Consider the following 24,753-nt stretch of genomic DNA (forward strand, 5'->3'; position numbering starts at 1 on the left):
TTAACATTTAAATGAAAAACAAAAAATAAAGCTAAAAACAATTCAAACTATTAAAGAACAAAAGGTATAAGAGTATAATAATGATTCTAACATAACACTAAGCCAAACATAAAAAAACAACTACATATATGTGTATGTGTATGTACAACCACACACACATACATATATATATATATATATATATATACATTTATAAATTCAATATATACATTATTTCATTTCCATTTAGTTTGTTGAAGAATTAAAATAACTCAAATTAAATAAAACTAAAACTTAAATCAGCTAACTTAGATTTGCGTTATGATAGGCTAACAGCTCTAGCGCGTATCTACACTTTACGATAGTGCTTCAAAAAAGTCATTAAATAGTTAATAGTAATTAAAAAGTCATTAAACAATATGCACATTCTTTTCGATATAGCACGCTTATTAATATATAAATGCATTTTAATGCAAAAACATTTTATTAATAACAATATAATATAAATATAATACTCACATTTAGGCTAAGCATTTAGCATTCAAATTTTATAAATGAATTTGGGTCTTGAGTGAGCTGGTTTATTCACGCCCCTCTTCCTTGTCCGCTTTTTTTTTCTTTTTCTTTTTTTGCTGAAGGCGCAGTTGCGATCTGGAAAGAGATCTTGCGATCAGGAACTGCGGGTTGTGAACGGTTCAATTTAGCTTTGCTAGACTATATTAGTTACTTCATTGGAGGGCCGGTATGCAAAATTAGCATTCATGTCGTGCAGAACTGGAGCCAGCATTTGGGGTGCACTGGATTGCATTTATTATGAAGACCTCTGTCTGCCAAACGCAGATAACAGAAAGCTTCTCGCGTTGTGAGGAGGGCTCGTATAGCGCGAGAACGCGGAGGAAAAGAGATGCATTTCTAGACAGTCGAATAGCCTAATAGTTACAGCTTTCTAAATGCGTCTTCTTATCGAACAGCCAAGAACAATGAGCAGTGGCTCTAGCAACTTTCTGCTAGTGCCTATACCGGAGTATCCTGTACTAGACTGCGTGCCAAACAAGAACGTCAAAATAGTTGTTCTTGGTGCAAGCAATGTCGGAAAAACAGGTAAATATATCAAACAATGTGGCTTTTAATATGTAAAATATGTATATTTTAAAATAAATTTACAAGTACAAGTAATATAACTCATTTTACTTTATGCCATCATATTTTTTTTATTACATAGTAACTTATTCTAATGGCACTTTGGTGATTTAATGTGTATACAGTTTATTCTGTTTAAAGTCATTAATAGAGACGCTAATCCTGAACAAACGATGATGTTGGAGATATTTAAGCTAGTTTAACGCCAGGGTGCGACATACACTGGAACACTGCACAGTTGTGCACGAGCTATGTGACAATGCTTATGCCTATTATGCTGATACAAAGTTTCTATTTGGTTTTAATTTTCAGCTCTGATTGTACGATTTCTTACTAAGAGATTCATAGGAGACTATGAAGCCAACACAGGTAAACATTATACTGAAACAATGCTATTATACTATGCTCCTATGAACTGTAAAAATGTGTTCATCATCATGACATTTTTGTTTCAGACTGTTTTACTGGTTAGTGGTTACAATCATTTCTGTTATCCGTAATAAACTTGATCAGACTTTCAACATTTTACACTGAAAATACACTGACGTTTATCATTTTAGTAAGTGGATTTTTTCTTTTTCAACATTCCTAGGAGCCTTGTATTCAAGGAAGATTAATTTGGATGGGGAGCAAGTTTCTTTACAAGTGCAGGACACTCCGTGTGTTTCACTCCAGGTACCGCCAAATCACATTCCTAACACTTCCTTCTGTCGTTCAGCTAAACCTTCATCAAAAGTAGTGTGCCCATGGTGTATTATCACAGTCATTTAGATCACTCAGTCATCGCCTGTGGGATTCCTGCATGCTTCAGATGAACTGTGGGGAATATTAGTTCAAACATTTGGCCAGTAAACAAAGTATGCAGTGCAGGGGAGATAAAGAGGGTGTGTTCAGCCATAAGCTCATTAGTCTGACTCATGTGTACTGAAGGGCTCTCTTCAACTGAATGAATCTGATCCTGGCTCAAGCGCAGTGTATATATAGGTGTTATAATGATTGAGAATGTACTTAGTTGTTATGTTAGAACTAACTTATTGGTAGTCAGCCTTATTATTGTTAAAAAACATATTAAACATATTATATCAGCAGTCATTCAAATAATTTTAGTTCATGTTATATATATTTTTTCCATTGCAGTAAAATGATTAGTTCATTCACAAAATAATGTAATTATATATATATATATATATATATATAATTACATTACACACACACACATACACATACTACTTGTCTAACATTTGGAATCATTATGATTTTTATTTTTTTTAAAGAAGACTCTTATGCTCACCAAGGCTGCTTTTATTTGGTTAAAAATACAGTAAAAACAGTAAAATTGTGAAATATTATTACTATTTAAAATAACTATTTTCTTTACCGTATGAGATTTTGACGGTATGATAACCTTAAGCAAAAATATCACGGTATTGTCGTCACAGCTCTAAAATGTGTTATTTTTAAATGACTGGGTAAAAAAAAAACTTTTTTCCACTGAACACAATATATTTTGTTTTTGAGCAACATACAGCATATTAGGAACAGAGTAGAATTTGTTTATTTTGTCTTTGATTTGTTTCCTAAAAAGATTTATTTATTTAACCTAAATCTGTAATTACAGTTATTTCATTGTAGTTATATAATTCATATACATATCATATATATCATTTCATATCATTTAGTTTTATAATTTGATATACATAATTTGTGAAATTATACTACATGCCTGAAGGAAGCAAACAGCAGATGCTCTGAATGAGATGCAGATTCACTCTCTGACAGCAGGAGGCGCTTCTGGAACACCAGATAAGGCGTTTCCTTGGTTACCGCTGTAAACAACACTGCTATCTGAACTATACAGAGACGAGATGAAAAGAAAATACCATCTAAACCTTTCTGAGGACAGTCAGTTCCCCTCAGAAACACATTCATATAAACCCCCAAATCAATTTTGAGGATTTTCTTCAAATAGTTTGTGCATCATGAACAGTGAGTGATCTGCCTGTTACAGTATTTTTCGTTGCGTCCGTCTTCAGCGTCTCTGGCCTGTGTTAACGGGCGTTTACAGACTTCATATTTTCACATAAATGACATTTTGGAAAATGATTGCATTGCAACGCAGTTTGTGCAAGTCCAGAACAGAGACGAGCTGCAATAAGACAAAAAAACGTCTGGTTGGCGATCGCGTAAGCTCCAGGGGAAGCTCCTTAAGTTCGGCCATCCTACACACGTGACTGACCGCTCGCTCACACCAACAGTAGGAGGAGGGTCCTGTTACTCTCTACACTGCACTCAACCTGAGGGATTCCTACACTTTCAGTCTTTGAGGAGACATGAAAAACAGTGCATACCGCAGGAGCGGTATAACGGAAAATATTAGTGGTTTTGAAACCGTGACATTTTCAAATCGCGGTATACCTTGAAACCAGTAATCGGCCCATGCCTAATACTCAGTAATATTACTCAGCAGGGGCTCTGCTATGGTTTGTGGGCCCCCTGAACAGCATATTTACTCGGGGTCGCGGGGTCGTAGGTGGAGGGGTGGGTGTAGTTACCCGGCGCCCCTGTTACTCAGTATATAAATATATAATTACACTGTAACAATGACACCTTAAAATAAAGTGTAACCCAATTTTCACCCAGAAATTGCTAATAAATTTCATAAACAATGTTATATAAAATTGGAATAAAAACACCAGTTTTCTCATTCCAGGATGACGCAGAGGGTCTTTACTGTCAAGAGCAGATCAACCGCTCCATTTACTGGGCAGATGGTTATGTTCTCGTCTTCTCCATCACTGACCTCAACAGCTACCGTACCATCCAGCCTCTCTATCAACATGTGCGGCGAATCCATCCCAGCGGCAACATCCCTGTTATCATTGTGGGAAACAAGAGCGACCTGCTGCGTGCCCGGCAGGTCCCGGATCACGAGGGTAAGGCGCTGGCTGATGAATTGGGAGGGCCCTACTTTGAGGCTTCGGCCAGGGAGAACCATGAGAGCGTCCAGGCTGCTTTTCTGTACTTATGTCAGGAGGTTAGCCGAGCGCTGGGAGGAGGAAATGGGGAGAAGAGAAAAGGTGGACTACACCTTGCCAGGCCAAAGAGCCCAAACATGCAAGAGCTGAAGAGAAGGTTCCGGCAAGTCTTGTCTTCCAAGGTCAAGTCAGCGACTGCACTATGAGGATGATATGATTGACGAATGTGACTGTATAGGATTCAGAAAGTTTTAACAAAATGCTGTTGCATAAGTGATTGTGAAACACGAGGCAAAACAAAGAAACTTGCCAGCTGATTTTGCAAGTATAGATGAGCAGTGAGATCACTGTGCTCTGGATGAACTGTAACATGGGACTCCTGGCACTGAACTTCTAATGGTTTTAAGGCCAAAAAGTTTGTTTTCGTTAAATTGTTTAGCTGCTTTTATGCAAATGTTTTCTGGTTTTCCAGGATTATGATTCATTTCTTAAATTCAATTGTTTAATGTGAAGCAAGGATAAAATCCTGTATAAAAATTTCCTCATCAAGCATAAGACAATGTTGTGTACACAATTATTACGCAGCTCTAAGATACCAGATTCTGATTGATCAGTCCTGTTGCGCCATTCAGCGATAAGATATTCCTTCAAATTCGATGTTGTTCATGAAGCCGCTTCATATTATTCCACTTATTGTGACTATGATAGTTGATTGTTTTATACATGTTTGTTTTCTTCATGGGGTAAACAGTTAAAATTCTAAAATATTTAAACTCAAATTTCATGTACACATATTTCAGTATTTGTTTGATAAATAAACATACTTAGAAAATAACGTACATTTGAATAAGTGTTTGCCACACCATTTTAAGACAGTTAAGGTATGTTACCTGGCCTGACCTTAACATTTAAGTAGGCCTACAATTACAAAAATCAGAGGGATCTGGTGCTGGATTAGACCACAAGCCTGAATCAGTGGCGCCTCTCCTTTAGTTTGCATGAGACAGATTTAATAAACCATCTCCCTGATATAAATTTTTGAATTAAAGTTTTAACCCAAAAATTGGGTTAGTCCATATTTGACTCAAAGTTGGGTTGAAACAACCCGGCATTTTTTAGAGTGTAGTCTCCAAAAATCAGCCCAACAGTGTTGAAACTTCAGGCAGAGTTTGTAGAGACTTGGTCAGAGAGGTGCAGATTCAGTTTGCACTCATTTTTGTCTACTATGGTATTTAGCAGTTGTCCTCTGATGCATTGGCATCCCAGAACATTGTCAGAACTTTGACTAATGTTCTGGCAAAGTCATGAACAAAATGTCTTCTAGTAAGGTTAATACAATATTCATTTAGAGTTATCTGGTCTTTAATAATGTTCTTGGAATTTTAGCACAAATACATTATTATAAATCATTCATGGAATGTTTTATTTTTGAAACACTGTTGTATACATTTGTTTCAGAACATTCCGAGAACGTACAAAGTAAAGTATCAGAAATAATATTTTTCCTATATTAATGGGAAAGTTAGCAAAACATTTGAATCTTCCCTCTTAGAACACAAAAGGTTTTTTTTATCAAAATGTTTAAGCTGCTCTTTTCCATACAGGGAGAATGCATTGTGATTACATGACCATGTTGCAATTTTTCCTTGTTTCATGAACCCAGATATTAGTTTCCTTGGTTATATCTTTGTCATCTCGTTTTGCTGGTCACCATGTATGCCAGGACTGGTGCTTCTTCTTCTTCAAAAATAATAAAATAAATAAAGTGCAAGACACTCCTGCTGTAAAGTGTCCTTAGCCATGATTTTGAGCCAGAGCAGCTCATCTATATTTGGCATCTGCCCTCAGTAGTTTTTCTGACTTGACACTTTACAGGTATTGTAAGCATAATAAAATAAATCACACACAAAAAATAACCCTATACTAAAATAACCCATATGATAAACAGCCTTAAAAACAGCAATAATAAATCCTTGTTTCATATCAGAAACGCTCTCTATCAACCACTGTGTGCATTCAGGTTTTATTTTTTGTCTTTTTTATGGCGTTTAGCGAGAGTGTGGGGAAAAGTTAGCAATTAGCTAAAATCTTTAAATGCATTTTGTTATTTTGACCAATTCACATTTATTTAGTTTGTTAATGAATCAGTTGTTTGTCTTGATACAGTGACTTCTTTGCTTTGCAGACCTTACCTGCTCTTTGATAAAAACTTACCTTATTGACATTTTTGTAATTGTGATCTAATGTGATCTAATGATCTAACTGTGATTCAAATGTGTTTTTTCTCAGTAGTGCAACTGTGCAACTGTCCATATGCTGACAAATATATCCAAATACTTTCTTATACACATATTCTTCAATTTCACATACAAATACATCATATTATAAATGTGTGTTTATGCACAGCCTATATCAACACATGCACACACATAAAGAACAGAACTGGATCACTGGGCAGTGTTTTAGAGCTGGCTCCTGGTTACTACAACAGAAAAGATTCATAGCAAATCATTGAACTCCATCTGTTTTTCTTCTAGACTATATGTGGCATTAAAGTATTAAATAAGCCTCATCATAACCAGTCAACAATCTAAGTCTGGAATGATTTAAGTTTCCATTCCTTATTATTCTATGATATAAATAGTTATGTGGGTTTTATTTGCTATTCTGGAAGGCATTTTAATGTAATCCGAATAAAAAAAAACTTGAATTTTGAGTATGTAGATCTAAATACCACGCCTTGATCTGCAACTTCTCCAGTTTGTCACCAGAGGTCATCCTTTCCACAATATTATTAATCATTATCATCACGACTGGCTTACGTTACCTTTGAGTGTATCAATACTTGTTTATTTACTTATCTCATAACTTTGAAAGTATTCAGAATTCAAGCACGCAGTGTGTGCTTTTTGTAAATTTTCTCTTATTTTTTATACTCTACATTTCTAATACTTAGTTTCAGTGTTGGGGAAAGTTACTTTTAAAAGTAATTCATTACAATAGTGCGTTACTCCATAAAAAAGTAACTAATTACGGTACTTAGTTACTTTTTATGGAACGTAAGGCGGTACGTTACTTTTGCGTTACTTTTAAAATCTGGACAGGGCTTGCTTGTTTGTTTTTAAAATAAAAAAAGTTATATTTTTGGCAAATATAAAAGCCTTTTCACACCAGAAGTGAAATGAATAAGCCTCGGGCTGAAGGGAAAGTACATTTACATCTGTACAGTAGAACGCAGAAGAAGACATTTCAACACACTTCAGCAATAAACAAAGACACTAGAGTAATTTGTGCTTCTTAGTATGGTTGAACTGGATCATCGAAGGTCAGAAGCAAAATCATTGGTTAATAGAATGGGATTAAATACATAAAGGATATTTGTGTTGTTTAAAATTTAATTATTGCAGGTTTGCGTCATATTCTGAGTTGCATTATTTTTTATTCATTTTGAGGAATACTGAATCTGTGTGTGTTTTTTTTGTGAGTGAGATGAATTAATGCATATTCATATTTATTTTATAACTACAGTAACATCTGATTTCTCTCAACATGGGGACACCAGAGCTGTCAATCAATAAATTGGAGGAAAAAAAGTAACTTGCGTTACTTATTTGAAAAAGTAACTCAGATATGCTCTTGCAAATTAAAAAGTAATGCGTTACTTTACTAGTTACTTGAAAAAAGTTACTTGTAATGCGTTACCCCCAACACTGCTTAGTTTAGCCTAAGTAAACAATGCGCAAGAACGCTCATCTGTCTGAATGACTGGTGACGGAAGATTTGGATGGCAGCGAGGGAATGTTGTGAGACACTAATATCTGCCACAGCAATCTTTCCATATTCATTACCTTTGACATGTGAGTGACACATTTCTCTGTGCCTCTCTCCTAGAGATGACCGCAGTGACGGCAGGTCAAGTCTCGAGGGGGCATTATGAGAATTATGGATGAGAAAATCTTCCATGAGCTTTGACTGAGCACATAAAACATGGGGATATGGCATATGGAAAGTTTCTTAGACAAGGCTTTACTAAAACATTCTGATTGGTCAATGATTTAATTTTGGTCACTCACTGCATAAGAAAGCAATTATCTGGCAAGGGAAAGTATTTGTGAAAGATTGCAGAGAGGAAAGAGAGGGTGGTGGGACAGATGGAGCAGATTATGAAAGTGAACCGCAAATCTTTGTCACTTTTGTTCCTGAAACTTAGCTAGCTTTACCAGAATTAGGTGTTTGGAAAAAAAAAATGAAAACGGAGACCACGCACAACACCAAAATAATATCAGCCAGGCAGGCAGACACAACTGGGAACTTTATTGGATTCTACTGCCCCCTAGAGCCCTGTTGAAAAAACAGCATATGCTGGTTAGGTATGTTTTGACGCTGGGATGCTGGTTTAAGCTGGTCCTTTGCTGGTTTATGCTGGTCCTTTGCTGGGTTATGCTGGTCCTTTTGCTGGTTTATGCTGGTCCTTTGCTGGGTTATGCTGGTCCTTTTGCTGGTTTATGCTGGTCCTTTGCTGGGTTATGCTGGTCCTTTTGCTGGTTTATGCTGGTCCTTTGCTGGGTTATGCTGGTCCTTTTGCTGGTTTATGCTGGTCCTTTGCTGGGTTATGCTGGTCCTTTTGCTGGTTTATGCTGGTCCTTTGCTGGGTTATGCTGGTCCTTTTGCTGGTTTATGCTGGTCCTTTGCTGGGTTATGCTGGTCCTTTTGCTGGTTTATGCTGGTCCTTTGCTGGGTTATGCTGGTCCTTTTGCTGGTTTATGCTGGTCCTTTGCTGGGTTATGCTGGTCCTTTTGCTGGTTTATGCTGGTCCTTTGCTGGTTTCTGCTGGTCCTTTGCTGGTTTTAGCTGGTCCTTTGCTGGTTTATGCTGGTCCTTTGATGGGTTATGCTAGTCCTTTGCTGGTTTATGCTGGTCCTTTTGCTGGTTTAAGCTGGTCCTTTGCTGGTTTATGCTGGTCCTTTGCTGGTTTTAGCTGGTCCTTTGATGGTTTATGCTGGTCCTTTGCTGGTTTATGCTGGTCCTTTTGCTGGTTTAAGCTGGTCCTTTGCTGGTCCATTGCTGGTTTTAGCTGTTCCTTTGCTGGTTTATGCTGGTCCTTTGCTGGTTTATGCTGGTCCTTTTGCTGGTTTATGCTGGTCATGTGCTCGCAAAGGACCAGCACAAACCAGCAAAAGGACCAGCAAAGGATCAGCTTATCCCAGCGTCAAAACATACCTAACCAGCATATGCTGTTTTTTTCAACAGGGAGTAAGTGCTGGTTCAGTTCTTATTCTTGCTATTTCTATGCTATTTTTTTTTAAAACAAGTATTCATTATGTCAACACTTAAATTATAATATGTTTGTATTTTAGCATCAATTACCAGCAGCTGTCATTTTTGGAAGAACATACACAACACTATAATGTGTCCATTACACAGACTGAAAATTGGATTGATATAATCTTCAGGTCATTCATTGAGGTCAGCAGTGGCATGGTGTGCACAGCACAAGAGAAGATTATAACTGTAACTCAGTTCTGGATAGACCGTGATCGAACCTGCTGCTCATATTTTGATTTATTTCACAACATATGTGCAAATAATAAGAAATAATTGATTTTTGCATATGGTCACAGCATTTCCATGGACAGGATTTACGCAGATGAAGACAACAAGTTATAGAAATGAACAATCAGGTATTACTTTGGCAGTTACAGTCCGTAAGTCAAATACAATGGTTAAACAGTTAAATGGTGTCACTAATTGGTAATGCTAGACTGCAGTTTTAAAAATTGACAACAGTAACTCTATGAAGTCAAAACAAAGTCAATAAGTTAAAAAAGTGTTGCAATTGTTGATTATAGTTTGTACTGATGTATTTCTGCTTTGAACGGTTACGTTCAAACTAATTGAATTAGTTTACTTAAAGATACTTATTTCTAACTTTTGGCTGTGATGATCACAAAAAACTCAAGCAGCAGAGCCTTACTTGGATAATCAACATTTAAAGTCCCTTAAGTTTCATATTGTCATATTGATACCCAGTATAGTGAAGGATATGTTATATCTGTTTTGGGGATAACAATACAATAGCCTAAATGTATTAAATGTTTTATTTTGATAAAGTTGAAGTGAGTAGCCTACGCATTATGCTGTACTCTTAACAGGATTTCAGCAATCCTCTCACTCCCAATCTTACACCATTAATAACCAGCACAAATTTATAGATTAAATCCTTCTTGGTTTCTGTATTTTTGCTGCTCTGAAAGCATTTTTACAGCATAACATGCTAAATATGAACTGATAATCATTTTAACAAACAGATCTATCAGTTCTATCAGTTTACATATGTTCATTTTTTCGTAGTTTGCTGTGGCTGCTGACCTGATTGACATTAAGGGCATCTCTCATGTGACAGTGAAGAAGCTCCACTGTGTGCCAACCCACCAGCTGTGTGGCTGACCTGTTACCCTGCAATGCTACGGCCATCCAGTGCCTTTCACAGCTTATGTCCAGCATGGGCCACCAGAGGACTCCAGATCCCTGACCAAAGCACTCATAAATATACCTATTTGTGTCTCTGGCCACTGTTGTATACTGTAAGCTTCCTGTGCCTTTTCCCTGCCACCTCTGCTGCCACCGTTAGGGTTGGGGTGGTGGGTCCTTGGTCATGTGACCCCCTCTTTACTAAAGCTCAGCCCGGCGTGGCTGCGCAGTTAGCTGTGGATCACATCAACAGGGACCCTTACCTCTCACAGGGCATCACGTTTGATTATGTCATCCTGGAGGAGGACTGTGAGACGTCCCAGGCTTTTGCCCGTTTCCTCGGTTTCTACACACGGGCGTCTGGGTTTATTGGTCCGGTGAACCCAGGTTACTGTGAAGCTGCCTCTCTGCTAGGAAAGAGTTGGAATAAGGCAGTGTTTTCCTGGTCTTGTATTGGACAAGAGTTGGATGACGCCCGTAGTCACCCTACGTTTGCCCGCACAATGCCTCTACCCTCCCTCGTCCTGCTACGCTTCATGCACCACTTTCGCTGGGCACATGTGGGCATCATTACATCAGCAGAGGATGCCTGGTTTGAGGCGGGTATAAAGCTGGCCAGTGCCCTGAGGAATCATGGGATGCCTGTTAGCATTGTGGCATCTGTTCGTAATGACCACACCAGCGTGCGTAAGACACTGGCCAGAGTCAAGAAAGTGGCAGATCTCCGCTGTGAGTTTAAAACATGGCTAATATTGAATGATATGATGTAGTGATAAGTGATCTGCTCACATTTTAAACTGTAACATTAACTATTAAAAAAACTGTTTGTTTTGATACTGATACTTCTCAGTATTTATACACTACTGTTCAACAGTTTGAGTTTGGTAAGATATTTTGAAAGAAACCTTGTATGCAAAAATATGGGAAAAAACTGTAATATTAACATTGTATTGTAACTGTACAATATATTTTAAAATGAATAATTAGTGTTAGTATAAATTTAGTAATAAAAAGGTAATTTTTTTCCTGTTATGGCCATTGCTCCAGGCTTAAGTGTCACATAATTCTTCAGGAATTGTCCTAATATACTGATGTTCAAGATTCTTTAATGAATCAAAAGTTCAAAAGAACAACGTTAATTTTTAATAGAAATTTAATGCATCTTTGCTGAATCAAAGTATTATTTCTTAGAACAAAATATTACTGACATCAAAACTTTAAACCATAATTAATTAATTAATTTGTAAAATACACTTGAATACAAAACTTTTCATTAAAAATTATATTACTAGCAATTTTGTCAGCAGTTTGGCTGAAAAAAATAGCTCATATTTAGATTAGTACACTAAAAAAAATTATATTTCCTTTTCTCTATACTGAAATATTTATTTTTTAAATAACTACTCTGTTATATGTTTTCATAAAAAATAAGTATGATTTAAATAATAAAAGTTTTTACTGTATTAAAAATAATGATTTAAAATAATATACAATACACTGTTCTTTCTACCTGTCTGTTTGCAGTGGTCATCCTCGTTATGCACTCGGTGTTGATTGGTGGAGGAACCCAGAAGTTGCTGTTGGAGACAGCTTATGACATGCGGATGACAGACGGCTCGCTGGTGTTTTTACCTTACGATACGCTCTTTTACAGTCTGCCCTACCATCATGTAACCCAGCCTGCCCTGCGCCATAACAGCAAGCTGCTACGAGCCTACGATGCCGTGCTCACCATCACTATAGAGTCTCCACAGGAGCAGTCTTTCTACCAAGCTTTTGAAAAGGCCCAGGAGCAAGGAGAGCTTCCCAGGAACCTTAACCCACAGCAGGTACAGCAATGGTTTAAATTGAGGCTTTAACACAGTATATATACAGTAGCTAATGTAAAACCTTCACATCTCTTATAGGTGTCCCCATTGTTTGGCACCATCTACTCTTCCATCGTGTTCATGGCTCATGCTGTGCAAAGTGTCAGGGCTTCAGGTCAGTGGATGTCTGGGGGGAACATCGCCCAGAATGCCCGAAACCTGCTATTCAAAGGTTTTAGCCTCCACGCAAACTTCTCTGACTTTGGCATGCTGGACTATGTGGTGCTGGACACAGATGGCTTTTCTTGGGAGTTGCAACCTACATACCATATTGAGATGCAGACAGATATGGTGCGTTTTCTGGGACGGCCGATTCATTTCCCCCCAGCTGGACCACCAAAAACTGATTCCAGCTGCTGGTTTACACATGGGATCATCTGCCGTGGAGGTGAGTTGTGCGATTTTTTTGGTTATTCGTTCACATTGACATACATGCATTTTATGTATCAATCACCCTCTGTGTTACAGGTGTGAATCTTTTACACATGGTTTTAATCTTCCTGTCTGGCTTTCTGTTCATCTTCTTCTCAATTGGCTGTTCTTACTGCATCAGGTATTCATCAAATTATAACCTAAATTTAGCGTAACATTTAAAGTTGTTCAAAGTGTGTAGACTACTACAGAACGTTTCTTTAAATATTTCTAAATGTTTTGTATAGGCGTAAAATTAGTAAGATCCGAATGGTGCGGGGTCCGAATAAGATTTTACTGACTTTAAATGATGTCACGTTCATCAACCCATCCCTGAGCAATAAGGTCAGTAGCACAAGCACATGCACACACAAATAAACATTCATATACTCTAATTATTAATACTTGTATCTGAAAAACAGAAGCTGAGTTTGGATGACAGCAAGGCCAGTGACTCAAGAATGAGCACTTCAGAGCGAAGCCTCAAGTCTCCATTGTCTATTCAGTCGCCAGCCACCTTCGAAAATTCTAATGTTGTCATTTATGAGGTAAAAGAAAAACTCTCAATAGGTTATGTAAAATGACTGATTGAATTTGAAGGCTCATATTATGAAAAATCTTTTTTTCTTCAAAATAAACTATAGATTTAACAGTCACAAACCAAAAATCCCTTCACAGTCCACTTACAGCATTTATGAAAATGAAGTTGCAAATATGATTTGTCACAATTACATCTACATATCAATGTTTATTTATACAGTATAGCACATTTCATACACAATGGTAATTCAGCATTCAACAGCATGACCCACCATGATAAACAACAGTGTAAACTACAATATCATTCAAAAGTGTGGGGTCAGTAAGAAAGTAACTGATCATTTTAATAAGTAATGCAGTATATTGATCAAATGTGACAGTAAAGACTTTTACATTGGTACAAAAAATGTCGATTTTTTAATCATTGCTATTCTTTGCTATCCTGGAAAAAAATATAGCACTGTTTCCACAAGAATACTAAGCAGCACAACTGTTTTCAACGTTCATAATAATAAAGAAATGTCTCTTGAGCAGCAAATCAGCATATTAGAATGATTTCTGAAGGATCATGTGACACTGAAGACTGGAGTAATGATGCTGAAAATTCAGCTTTGCCATCACAGGAATTAGTTACATTTTAAAATATATTCAAACAGAAAACAGTCATTTTAAATTGTAATAATATTTTATAATATTATTGTTTCACAGATTTTTTTTCTTTTTCTATTCTAAGGGTCAAAAAGATGGTGGAAAATGGTCATTTAGAACTAGATTGTGATTATAAAACTAGATAATGAGTGCAAGAAACCTTAACCTTAACATTATAAATAAACATCATGAAAAGATTATGTTATGCTATATCAACCATTTAGATGCATTATTTACACATATTTAATGTAAATGACTGAACATTTTCTCGAATGGTTCTCATTTTGCAGGGTGATTGGGCATGGCTCAAAAGGCTGCCATATGGAAATTTCCGGAGCATCACTCCTCATACCAGTGATGTGTTTGAACTGGTTAGTTTTTCCACTGATTTTTACATAGTAGTGCTCATTCTGTTTGTAGGACATTCTGTTTGTATGTTCTTTGTTGGTGATTATTTCTTTTATCATACAATTGCTCTCGATATTCCAGATGAAAGATATGAGGCACGAGAATGTTAACCCCTTTCTCGGCTTCTTCCATGACTGTGGAGTGTTTGCCATAGTAACAGAGTATTGTTCGCGCGGCAGCTTGGAAGATCTGTTGCTCAATGATGACGTCAAACTGGACTGGATGTTCAAGTCCTCTCTCATTCTAGACCTCATCAAGGTGCTCTTACTAGGAGTGTGATTGGTTGAATTGAAAATTCATTTGAAAAGCATTGAAATATAGCAAGCACATGTTGATAATGTCTTCTCAGTTTATACCCAAACCACAAAAAGAGACTTTATAAACATTAAAGTCATTAAAAACAGGATTCTTATCATTATTTTTTGATTTGTGTGGTTTTATACATTAGTTCTCTAGTATGTACGTTTATTGTCACATAAATGCATTTGCAGTTACACCACATGTAAGCTTATGTGTGTTTCTGACTGGCATGCAGGGTATGAAATATCTTCACCACAGGAACATCTGTCATGGAAGGCTTAAATCCAGGAACTGTGTGGTCGATGGGCGTTTCGTGCTCAAAATCACAGACTATGGCTACAACGAGGTGTTGGAAGCTCAGAGATTTCCTTATGTTGAACCTCCAGCTGAAGGTAAGGTTTTATTGTGAGACTTTTCTTGTTACTGATCTCTTGCATAGGATGTTCAAGTATTTGAACCCCCACAGCCCTTCTGTGGACCGCCCCTGAGATTCTGAGAGGACCCTACCCTGGCCTGTATGGCAGTCACCCTGGTGATGTGTACAGTTTCTCAATCATCATGCAAGAAGTGGTCATGCGAGGGCCTCCATTCTGCATGCTGGAGAACTCTTTTGATGGTAAAGTCACATGACCCCACTATCTATACCAGGGCTTTTCAAACTTTTTGATGACATTGGTTTTCTCCGAACTTTTCTGTGGACCCCTATACTGTATCTATATTGTACTGTCTATAGTGGTAGATTGTTGTGTAGGCATGTCATTACAGTAATTGTACAGTGTTTAAGTCTTTAATACATCTGGATTATATAGAAATTGTCCAGAAGATCCGGAAGCCTCCTCCAATGTGCCGGCCCCTTGTGTCCCCGGATCATGCTCCCATGGAGTGTATTCAGCTTATGAAGCAGTGCTGGAATGAACAGCCAGAGAAGAGACCCACATTTGAGGAAATCTTTGACCAGGTGAACACTGACAGCACTGCAAAACCATCACCATAATGTCAGATTTCTGAGGTTGCCAGAAATTCAGTGTTACATTGTTTCTAGTTTCTATAGTCATTAATTTCATTAAGTGAAATAATATACGGATGTACCCAAATGTAAAATGTACTCATAACCACCATAATAATGCAGGTAGTAAAACAATAAGCCACATGATGAATCAGAGTTCAAGTAGTCCATAAAACATGGCTAATACTCACAACATCAGGGTAGCACACATAATGCTAAAATAATGCAATAAACATACACTAAATAACACGTGACAAAAAACATCACATTATGAATGCGCATTACTGATAACAAAAAATGTCATGCAGGGACTTCTGGGAAAGTCCTTTACTTATTTTTCACTATGACATGACATGGCAATTCATAGTTGGTATGGTAACCATAAAGTTACATAATATTAAATATACAGTATATATATTCATATGTATTAAACCATATTATTAAACCATTTGCAGTTTTCACCATGTACGGGTGTTTAACTCATAGTTAAGCAATTACGTTTATTTGTTTATTCATTTATTTATTCATTAATTAATTTGCTGAAGTAAGTTTGTTTTGTTGTTGTTGTAAAATTACAAACTTTTTTTACGGAGAAGTTTATGTTGTAAGACTGAAATGAAAACAGAGATTGATAATGTATAGGTCTCTGAATAACCAAGCAATGGAGAAAAACTGTATGAGGTCAGTCTGATTTTAGAGATTCTATTCTTATATTCTCTGCTGTTCTCCATCTCCTCCTTATTCTCTCTACAGTTCAAGAATGTTAATAAAGGGAAAAAGACCAACATCATAGACTCCATGTTGCGAATGCTGGAGCAATATTCCTCCAACCTGGAGGAACTGATCAGGGAAAGGACAGAGGAGCTGGAAATAGAGAAACAAAAGACTGAGAAACTCCTCACACAAATGTTGCCCACGTAAGTGACAGACACACAGTTACAGCAATGACTTTACCATCACACTATGCACGGATGTGATATTTAGAGAAATAGACGGAGAACAGCTTTCAATCACTCATATAAGTAAAGTTTTTGAATAATTCCAATATTTTTAAAGTGTCCTTTGTTTTTGTTCATCCTCTCTAGGTCAGTGGCAGAGGCCCTGATGCGGGGCACTACAGTCGAACCAGAGTATTTTGACAGTGTCAGTCTTTATTTCAGTGATATTGTCGGCTTCACCACAATCTCAGCCAACAGCGAGCCCATAGAGGTGGTCGACCTCCTCAATGACCTTTACACTACATTTGATGCCGTAATTGGCGATCATGACGTCTATAAGGTAACATTACAAAAGTGATGTTAACATTTATTAGCTGTGTTTTTATTTTTTGTAATCACAGTATAAGCAAATTTGTTTGCTTTCACATAGATTTTCTTTCATTGAATTGAAGATAATGTAAGCTTTCAGTTTACTAATGAATGTCTCTTGTCTTCATTGCCTGCAGGTGGAGACCATTGGTGACGCTTACATGGTAGCATCAGGTGTGCCCATGCCCAATGAAAACCGACATGCAGCCGAGATTGCAAACATGGCCCTGGACATCCTGAGTGCTGTTGGCACCTTCAAAATGAGACATATGCCTGATGTACCAGTCCGCATCCGCATAGGACTTCACACAGGTCAGGCTGATTCATCCCATTTGGTTGATTAAATGTAAAAAAAAAAAAAATTGTAAAATGTTTTCTTTACATATGTATGCTTTCTTATTAGGTCCCTGTGTGGCAGGTGTAGTGGGTTTGACCATGCCACGGTACTGTCTGTTTGGGGACACGGTCACCACTGCTTCCAGAATGGAGTCTACAGGATTGCGTAAGCATGTGACAGTTTCACCATATACAGCTCTGTTTCTATATTTCAAAGATGAATATGGAAAGATGCATGTCTCATTAAATTACAGATGTAAAAGTTATTAACATCTGTAATCAATGAAATTCAGTGATTGTCGTTAATTGTACAGTTGGCCATGCCAGGCAAGGAAACTGCTCTTAATCTTTGTGCGTGTTTGTAGCGTACAGAATCCATGTCCATTCCAGTACAGTGAAGGTCTTGATGGAGCTGAAATTGGGCTACAAAGTAGAGCTGAGAGCCAGAACAGAACTCAAGGTGAGCTTATCTGTAGGACAAATCAAAGATTTATCTCACAACCTCTCAGTTATACACTACTGTTCAGATTTTTTGAAAAAGATTTAATACTTTTAATTTAACAAAGACACATTGAATGATCAAAACTGACAGGAAAGACATTTATAATATTTTTAACATCAATTCTGTTCTTTTGAACTTTCTATTGATCAAGGAATCCTGAAAAAATGTAGGCCTATCACAGTTTCCATAAAAACACTGCAGCTGTTTTCAACAGTAGTAGGAAATGTTTCTTGACTGAAGACTGGAGCAATGGCTGCTGAAAATTCAGCTTTGTCATCATAAGAATAAATGACATTTTAAAATATACTCAAATAGAAAACCATTGTTTTAAATTGTACTACGGTAATATTTAACAATATTTCTGTTTCTACTGTACTCGTAATCAAATAAATGTGGCCTGGGTGAGCATAAGAGACAAAAATTGTTTAAAAGTCTTGCCAACCCAAAACTTTTGAATGGTAGTGTATGTAATGGTGCATTATTTGCTGCACTATATATGTTGGTCTAGTGGTGGTAAAATCATGTAAATATTGTAGTTCAAGATAATTCATAATGAATTAAAACATGTATTTTTCCCAAAACAGCAGATGTAGGGTATAATGTGTGAAACATTTGGGGGTAAAATGTGCCAGGAACTAATCGTGATCATAAGGTTTGCCTCCAAATGCAGTAAAATATACTAATACCACTTCTTTCCCAAATTAAGCTATTTTACTGAACAGTGAGTAAGTAAAATATCCAATGAGTGGCAAGATCAACAATGCAAAATAACTCTTGAATGATTAAGTTCATGGGTTTAGATAGACGAGTCATCTGAAAGACTCTATTTGGTCCATCTTCTCATCCTCTCATCTCCACAGGGCAAAGGTGTAGAAGAAACCTACTGGCTCACCGGGAGAGATGGCTTCACCAAACCACTTCCCGTGCCGCCCATACTCAAGTCAGGGTAAGGGGAGGCCTTTCTGTGGCCTGTGCAGACTGTGTGTGTGTGTGTTTTGTGTTTATCTTCTCCAATGTATTTTTCAGGCAAATGGCTCATGGCTTGCAGATGGAGGAGATAGCCGCATACAAGAAGCGGAAAGCAGAAGCACAGCTTGCAAAGAAGAAAAACTGAGGTAATGTTATGCATGGAGAATGTATAACATTACTCAATGTGGCACAGAGAGTCAGGGGAGGTGGGGAGGACGGCAGGATGGGGCTAAAGAGTCAGTATGGGAAGCTGTTGCCAATTTTGCCCCATTTTGGTTGGGTTTCATTCTCCAACCATAAACAAGACTCAGTTCTTCTACTTTCAAGTAATGTTTCTCAGATGATACTACATTATCCTACTGTTTTATCTTTCGTTTTCATTTCTGGTCATTTCTGCAATTGTAAGTTTATACATTTGCACATGAAATAGACTCTTTTTTTTTTTACCAGAGTAACCGTTCAAACAGAATGTATGTGTGCATGATTTGATGTCATAATTTATGGTAATTTTGTACAACCTCATAGATATTTTTGGACTTGAGGGATGTGTGACTTGCCTAAGATAGTGGTTATATAAGCTCTCTCCTTTCAGATCGGATGACACCCCTCCGATATGGATAGCCAGCTTTTCAAAATGGACCGTCGGCTATGTTTGGCATGCTGTTATGTTTCTGTTTGTGTGTTCTGTCATGCTCTGAATGTCTTGTTTGTTCTCAGTGTTTCATGTATCATGTATTAACACAGACCAAAACAAACTATGTATACTGTATATATGCAGTATATATTCACAAGTTTTGTGTTCCCAAGTGACATAATGTAAATGTTTTATTTAATCCATTACAGATTTGATATAACAGTTGATATACTATCTTCTTTCTGTAGTTTTTTTGGATAAAAATGCATTTGTTGATGTATTAGATCAACTAAGGCTGGTGTTCCTTCTTTGTTTTTCTGTCTTACAGACACGAATCAAAAGATTTTAAGGTGATGCTTAAGAAGGCAGTGAGGAAGATCTCCACCGTGCGCCAGGTGGCTCAGATCACCCTAGCCGATGAGGGCAATGTCATGATACACCATCACTGATGACCTTTAACCTTTGCCTTTTTGACCCCACACCTGCACGCAGAATGAAATGGAACGTGGAGAAACAGAGAACAAGCTGAAAAGGCTTGTTCTCGGCCTGTTTTTCTTTTAAGAGCACCTGAATGGGCAAGCTTGTGTGTACAGTTTACTGAACAAGAACATCTCTTTGTTATTGTAGAAACTCAGACTTTTCGGTAGACGTTTCGCTATGAAGAAGCTTTCAATATATCAGACCATACTGAAACTACACGGCTTCTCATAAGCTTCTCATCTGGAGCCTTGGTGGTCCAGCTCACTCATCATGCTCATCGTAAACATATACATCTATCTGAGAAGCCGCATATCTCTATTCTCAACATGAGAATAGCACCTTTATGAAATGAACCAAAGTCTCACAAGGAGCTAAATTTACCCAGTGGGAATCCATTACTCAGCACGAGGGGGGTCAGGTCCGGCTCAAAGACTCAACACATACAGTGCATTCACATCATTCACTTGCAGATTATCCCTCTTAGTAAACATGTTTGTGACTAGAGAAAATAGTACATTTAGTATTGCGATAAACTATTGTGCAACCAGCATTAATATGGTGCATATGGTTCTATGACGATCTATGATTTTAGATTTAGAGTTCAGTTTTACCATGGGATTTTAGTTGATTTTTTCCCCTCATAGATGATCAATTAGCATAATCCATAATAGGATTACCATGAAAACCCAAAGAATATCACAATATGTATTAGAATGCATATTTGCAATGCATGAGCGCATCGTGGTGGTTGTCGAATCAGATTTAGTTAGACGTAAACTATGATTTGTATGTACATACTACAGTTCAAAAGTTTGGGGTTAGTAAGATTTTTAATGTTTTCAAAAGTTTCTTATCCTCGATAAAGCTGCATTTATTTATCAAAAATACAGTAAAATAATATTAGCAACATTTTTACAATTAAACATAACTTTTCGATTATAATATACATTATTTAAAATGTTAATGTATTCCTGTGATGGCAAAACTTTCAGCAGTCATTACTCCAGTCTTCAGTGTCACGCGATCCTTCAGAAATCATTCTGATATGCTGATATGGTGCTCAAGAAACATTTTCTATTATCAGTGTTGAAAACAGTTGTGCTGCTTACATTTTTGTGGAAACCATGATTCATTTTCCAGTATTTTTTGATGAATAAAAAGTAAAAAAAACAAACGATTTTATTTGAAATAGAAATCTTCTGTAACAATGTAAAAGTCTTTACTGTCATTTTTGATATTTACTTGCTAAATAAATGTTACTGACAGCAAGCTTTTGAACATTAGTATATATATTTGTAGACAAATACTAATTAATGTTAAAATACTATTCCATATGTACTGTAAAAAATAAAAATGGAAAATACTGTGTGTTGTTTCTTTAAAAGGACAGGCTATATTGTTTAATGGGAAAAGGGCTAATGTGTGTTATGAGTCTTGAAATGCATTCATCCTGAGATGCAATAGAAGTTCAGAAGCACTGAAATACTGTATAACAGTGCCCTCTTGTTATTGTGTCAGTAAACGCAGCAGATGGCGACCTACATTATCATGCCCTATGTGGATTATCCAGTACTGACTCTATATAAGACTGCAGAGCCACCAGGTCACCCCTAACCAGATTACCTTCTCTCAAAACCTGTTCCATCAACTCACAGCAAGATTACCCACCACTTGCATACAGTGTTTTTTAATAATTATGAACTAACTATTTCTTCTCCTTCTCAGTGTAACTGTCATGCATCTAGGTGTTTAAAGGTTGTGAATCTGCTAAAAAAAAAAAAGTTAACTTTGGTTGGCTGTTTTTGATGCCAGTTTTGTCATTTAAAATGTTCTATAATACATGTTTATATTTCAGAATAATCATGCCGTGAGGGAACATTTGAGGCATTAGTGTCTCTGTAGGGAAATAAGTGGCACAAAAACACTGAGAGAGAGAAAAAAAAAACTTTTATAAGGAAAGTTAAACCCTCATTATATTAAGAGACTCCGACTTGCCATCAATTAAACAAACATTAAAAATTGAACTTCTCATTAATTAAATTTCACCAAAATACATTTCAATTTGTTATTAACCGTAGTTCCAAATGAGAGAACATAATAATTATTTCACAAACAGAGTGTCAGAGTGAAATGTTTATCAGGGAGTAGCTCGTATTCAATTTTTTTTTATTACTAGTTAGCAATGTTGGGCAGTAACTAGTTACAGTAATAATATTACTTTTTGCAGTAGTAGTGTAACTAATTACTACTAAGATTTCAGTAATAATATTACAGTTACTCTCCATAAAACAGCTAGTCAGTTACATTCGATGCCTCAACCCCTAGTGATTTAAAGTCCAACAATCCAATAATTCCTAGATTTATTCTCAGAATTTTCACAACTTGGCATATGCAGGCATATGGCATATAAGCAGGCCTATGGAATATGAAAAAAAATCTTACATTCAGTGGATGGAAATATTGACATTACATTGATTTGGAGAAAAGATGATATGGGGCCAGTTGCATAAACTTAGCCACCATGTTAAGACTGTCTTAAGAACTAGTTTGACCAACTAGCAGTTGCCAAGGGGTAATCAGTCTTACTTTTCCAATACAAATAAGACCAATACCTTTTCATAACTGAATTAAAAAAAGTTATGACCAGTCTTGAAGGAAAATAAAAATCAGATGACTTACTTTTTAAGACTAGTCAACACTGATGTGTAAGTTGTGGCACTGCTTTACTCACGGCATTACATGGCTTGCCCACCCACATCCCTCTGATCCTGATATACATTGTATAAAATCTTTTTAGAGAATGAAACATTTTCCTATGAACTTATATGATTTCTTTTGATAAAATACATCCTGGAATATAATCACATGGATACAACAGAGAAATTATAGCTACAATTAGCTTCAAGCTACATATGGCAATTATTGAGATTAATTTATCACTTACTTAAACGTTACTATTAATCACCACTGAGTGTTTGTAATAACTTCTGATTGAGATCCAATGTGGATTTTGGTCAAATGATGAGGCATAATATTGTTAATAACATTTTATTTCATTTTTCAGTTAGTAAAATGTTACTTCATTTTTTTTCCTTTAATAAAGATTTACATTTATAAAGGCTAGTTGAAAGACAGATCACAACATCCAGTACTGACTCTATATAAGACTGCAGAGCCACCAGGTCACCCCTAACCAGATTACCTTCTCTCAAAACCTGTTCCATCAACTCACAGCAAGATTACCCACCACTTGCATACAGTGTTTTTTAATAATTATGAACTAACTATTTCTTCTCCTTCTCAGTGTAACTGTCATGCATCTAGGTGTTTAAAGGTTGTGAATCTGCTAAAAAAAAAAAAGTTAACTTTGGTTGGCTGTTTTTGATGCCAGTTTTGTCATTTAAAATGTTCTATAATACATGTTTATATTTCAGAATAATCATGCCGTGAGGGAACATTTGAGGCATTAGTGTCTCTGTAGGGAAATAAGTGGCACAAAAACACTGAGAGAGAGAAAAAAAAAACTTTTATAAGGAAAGTTAAACCCTCATTATATTAAGAGACTCCGACTTGCCATCAATTAAACAAACATTAAAAATTGAACTTCTCATTAATTAAATTTCACCAAAATACATTTCAATTTGTTATTAACCGTAGTTCCAAATGAGAGAACATAATAATTATTTCACAAACAGAGTGTCAGAGTGAAATGTTTATCAGGGAGTAGCTCGTATTCAATTTTTTTTTATTACTAGTTAGCAATGTTGGGCAGTAACTAGTTACAGTAATAATATTACTTTTTGCAGTAGTAGTGTAACTAATTACTACTAAGATTTCAGTAATAATATTACAGTTACTCTCCATAAAACAGCTAGTCAGTTACATTCGATGCCTCAACCCCTAGTGATTTAAAGTCCAACAATCCAATAATTCCTAGATTTATTCTCAGAATTTTCACAACTTGGCATATGCAGGCATATGGCATATAAGCAGGCCTATGGAATATGAAAAAAAATCTTACATTCAGTGGATGGAAATATTGACATTACATTGATTTGGAGAAAAGATGATATGGGGCCAGTTGCATAAACTTAGCCACCATGTTAAGACTGTCTTAAGAACTAGTTTGACCAACTAGCAGTTGCCAAGGGGTAATCAGTCTTACTTTTCCAATACAAATAAGACCAATACCTTTTCATAACTGAATTAAAAAAAGTTATGACCAGTCTTGAAGGAAAATAAAAATCAGATGACTTACTTTTTAAGACTAGTCAACACTGATGTGTAAGTTGTGGCACTGCTTTACTCACGGCATTACATGGCTTGCCCACCCACATCCCTCTGATCCTGATATACATTGTATAAAATCTTTTTAGAGAATGAAACATTTTCCTATGAACTTATATGATTTCTTTTGATAAAATACATCCTGGAATATAATCACATGGATACAACAGAGAAATTATAGCTACAATTAGCTTCAAGCTACATATGGCAATTATTGAGATTAATTTATCACTTACTTAAACGTTACTATTAATCACCACTGAGTGTTTGTAATAACTTCTGATCGAGATCCAATGTGGATTTTGGCCAAATGATGAGGCATAATATTGTTAATAACATTTTATTTCATTTTTCAGTTAGTAAAATGTTACTTCATTTTTTTCCTTTAATAAAGATTTACATTTATAAAGGCTAGTTGAAAGACAGATCACAACGTCATTTTCACAAAATCTTGATGATTGGGGATTCATATTCAGTTATTAATCTCTCTGC

The 24,753-nt window shown here is 36.4% G+C and overlaps 2 protein-coding genes across 4 annotated transcripts in view; both read left to right on the plus strand.

Moving 5' to 3' along the window:
- The window catches only part of LOC107596470 (ras-like protein family member 11A-like), a 6,720-nt gene extending 2,208 nt beyond the window's left edge, over positions 1 to 4,512 (plus strand). The window contains exons 1-4 of one of the 2 annotated variants that reach the window (XM_016287214.1): positions 619 to 1,080; positions 1,432 to 1,488; positions 1,712 to 1,794; positions 3,830 to 4,512. In XM_016287214.1, the coding sequence (XP_016142700.1) occupies positions 930 to 1,080; positions 1,432 to 1,488; positions 1,712 to 1,794; positions 3,830 to 4,300 (762 nt within the window). In that variant the 5' untranslated portion in view covers positions 619 to 929 and the 3' untranslated portion in view covers positions 4,301 to 4,512. Of the gene's footprint in view, positions 1 to 618; positions 1,081 to 1,431; positions 1,489 to 1,711; positions 1,795 to 3,829 lie in introns of those variants that run through there. The other variant, XM_016287215.1, reaches the window with a different exon arrangement.
- Positions 4,513 to 9,570: 5,058 nt separating this feature from the next.
- gc2 (guanylyl cyclase 2) lies at positions 9,571 to 20,825 on the plus strand. Of its 2 annotated transcripts, XM_016287217.1 has the most exons (20): positions 9,571 to 9,775; positions 10,446 to 11,294; positions 12,090 to 12,394; positions 12,473 to 12,821; positions 12,902 to 12,986; positions 13,093 to 13,189; positions 13,267 to 13,392; positions 14,323 to 14,403; positions 14,522 to 14,698; positions 14,976 to 15,132; positions 15,207 to 15,356; positions 15,550 to 15,698; positions 16,500 to 16,663; positions 16,832 to 17,024; positions 17,191 to 17,365; positions 17,457 to 17,555; positions 17,755 to 17,849; positions 18,752 to 18,837; positions 18,918 to 19,006; positions 19,823 to 19,906. In XM_016287217.1, the coding sequence occupies exons 2-19, from the start codon at positions 10,556 to 10,558 to the stop codon at positions 19,003 to 19,005; spliced, it is 3,315 nt and encodes a 1,104-aa protein (XP_016142703.1). In that variant the 5' UTR covers positions 9,571 to 9,775; positions 10,446 to 10,555; the 3' UTR covers position 19,006; positions 19,823 to 19,906. The 2 variants fall into 2 exon arrangements, with proteins under 2 accessions (XP_016142703.1, XP_016142702.1); XM_016287216.1 differs by lacking the exon at positions 18,918 to 19,006 and having other exon boundaries at positions 9,572 to 9,775; positions 19,823 to 20,825.
- Positions 20,826 to 24,753: the final 3,928 nt, after the last annotated feature.

Source organism: Sinocyclocheilus grahami, unplaced genomic scaffold (genome assembly GCF_001515645.1).
Source record: "Sinocyclocheilus grahami isolate Dianchi unplaced genomic scaffold, SAMN03320097.WGS_v1.1 scaffold219.1, whole genome shotgun sequence".
Lineage (NCBI taxonomy): Eukaryota > Metazoa > Chordata > Actinopteri > Cypriniformes > Cyprinidae > Sinocyclocheilus > Sinocyclocheilus grahami.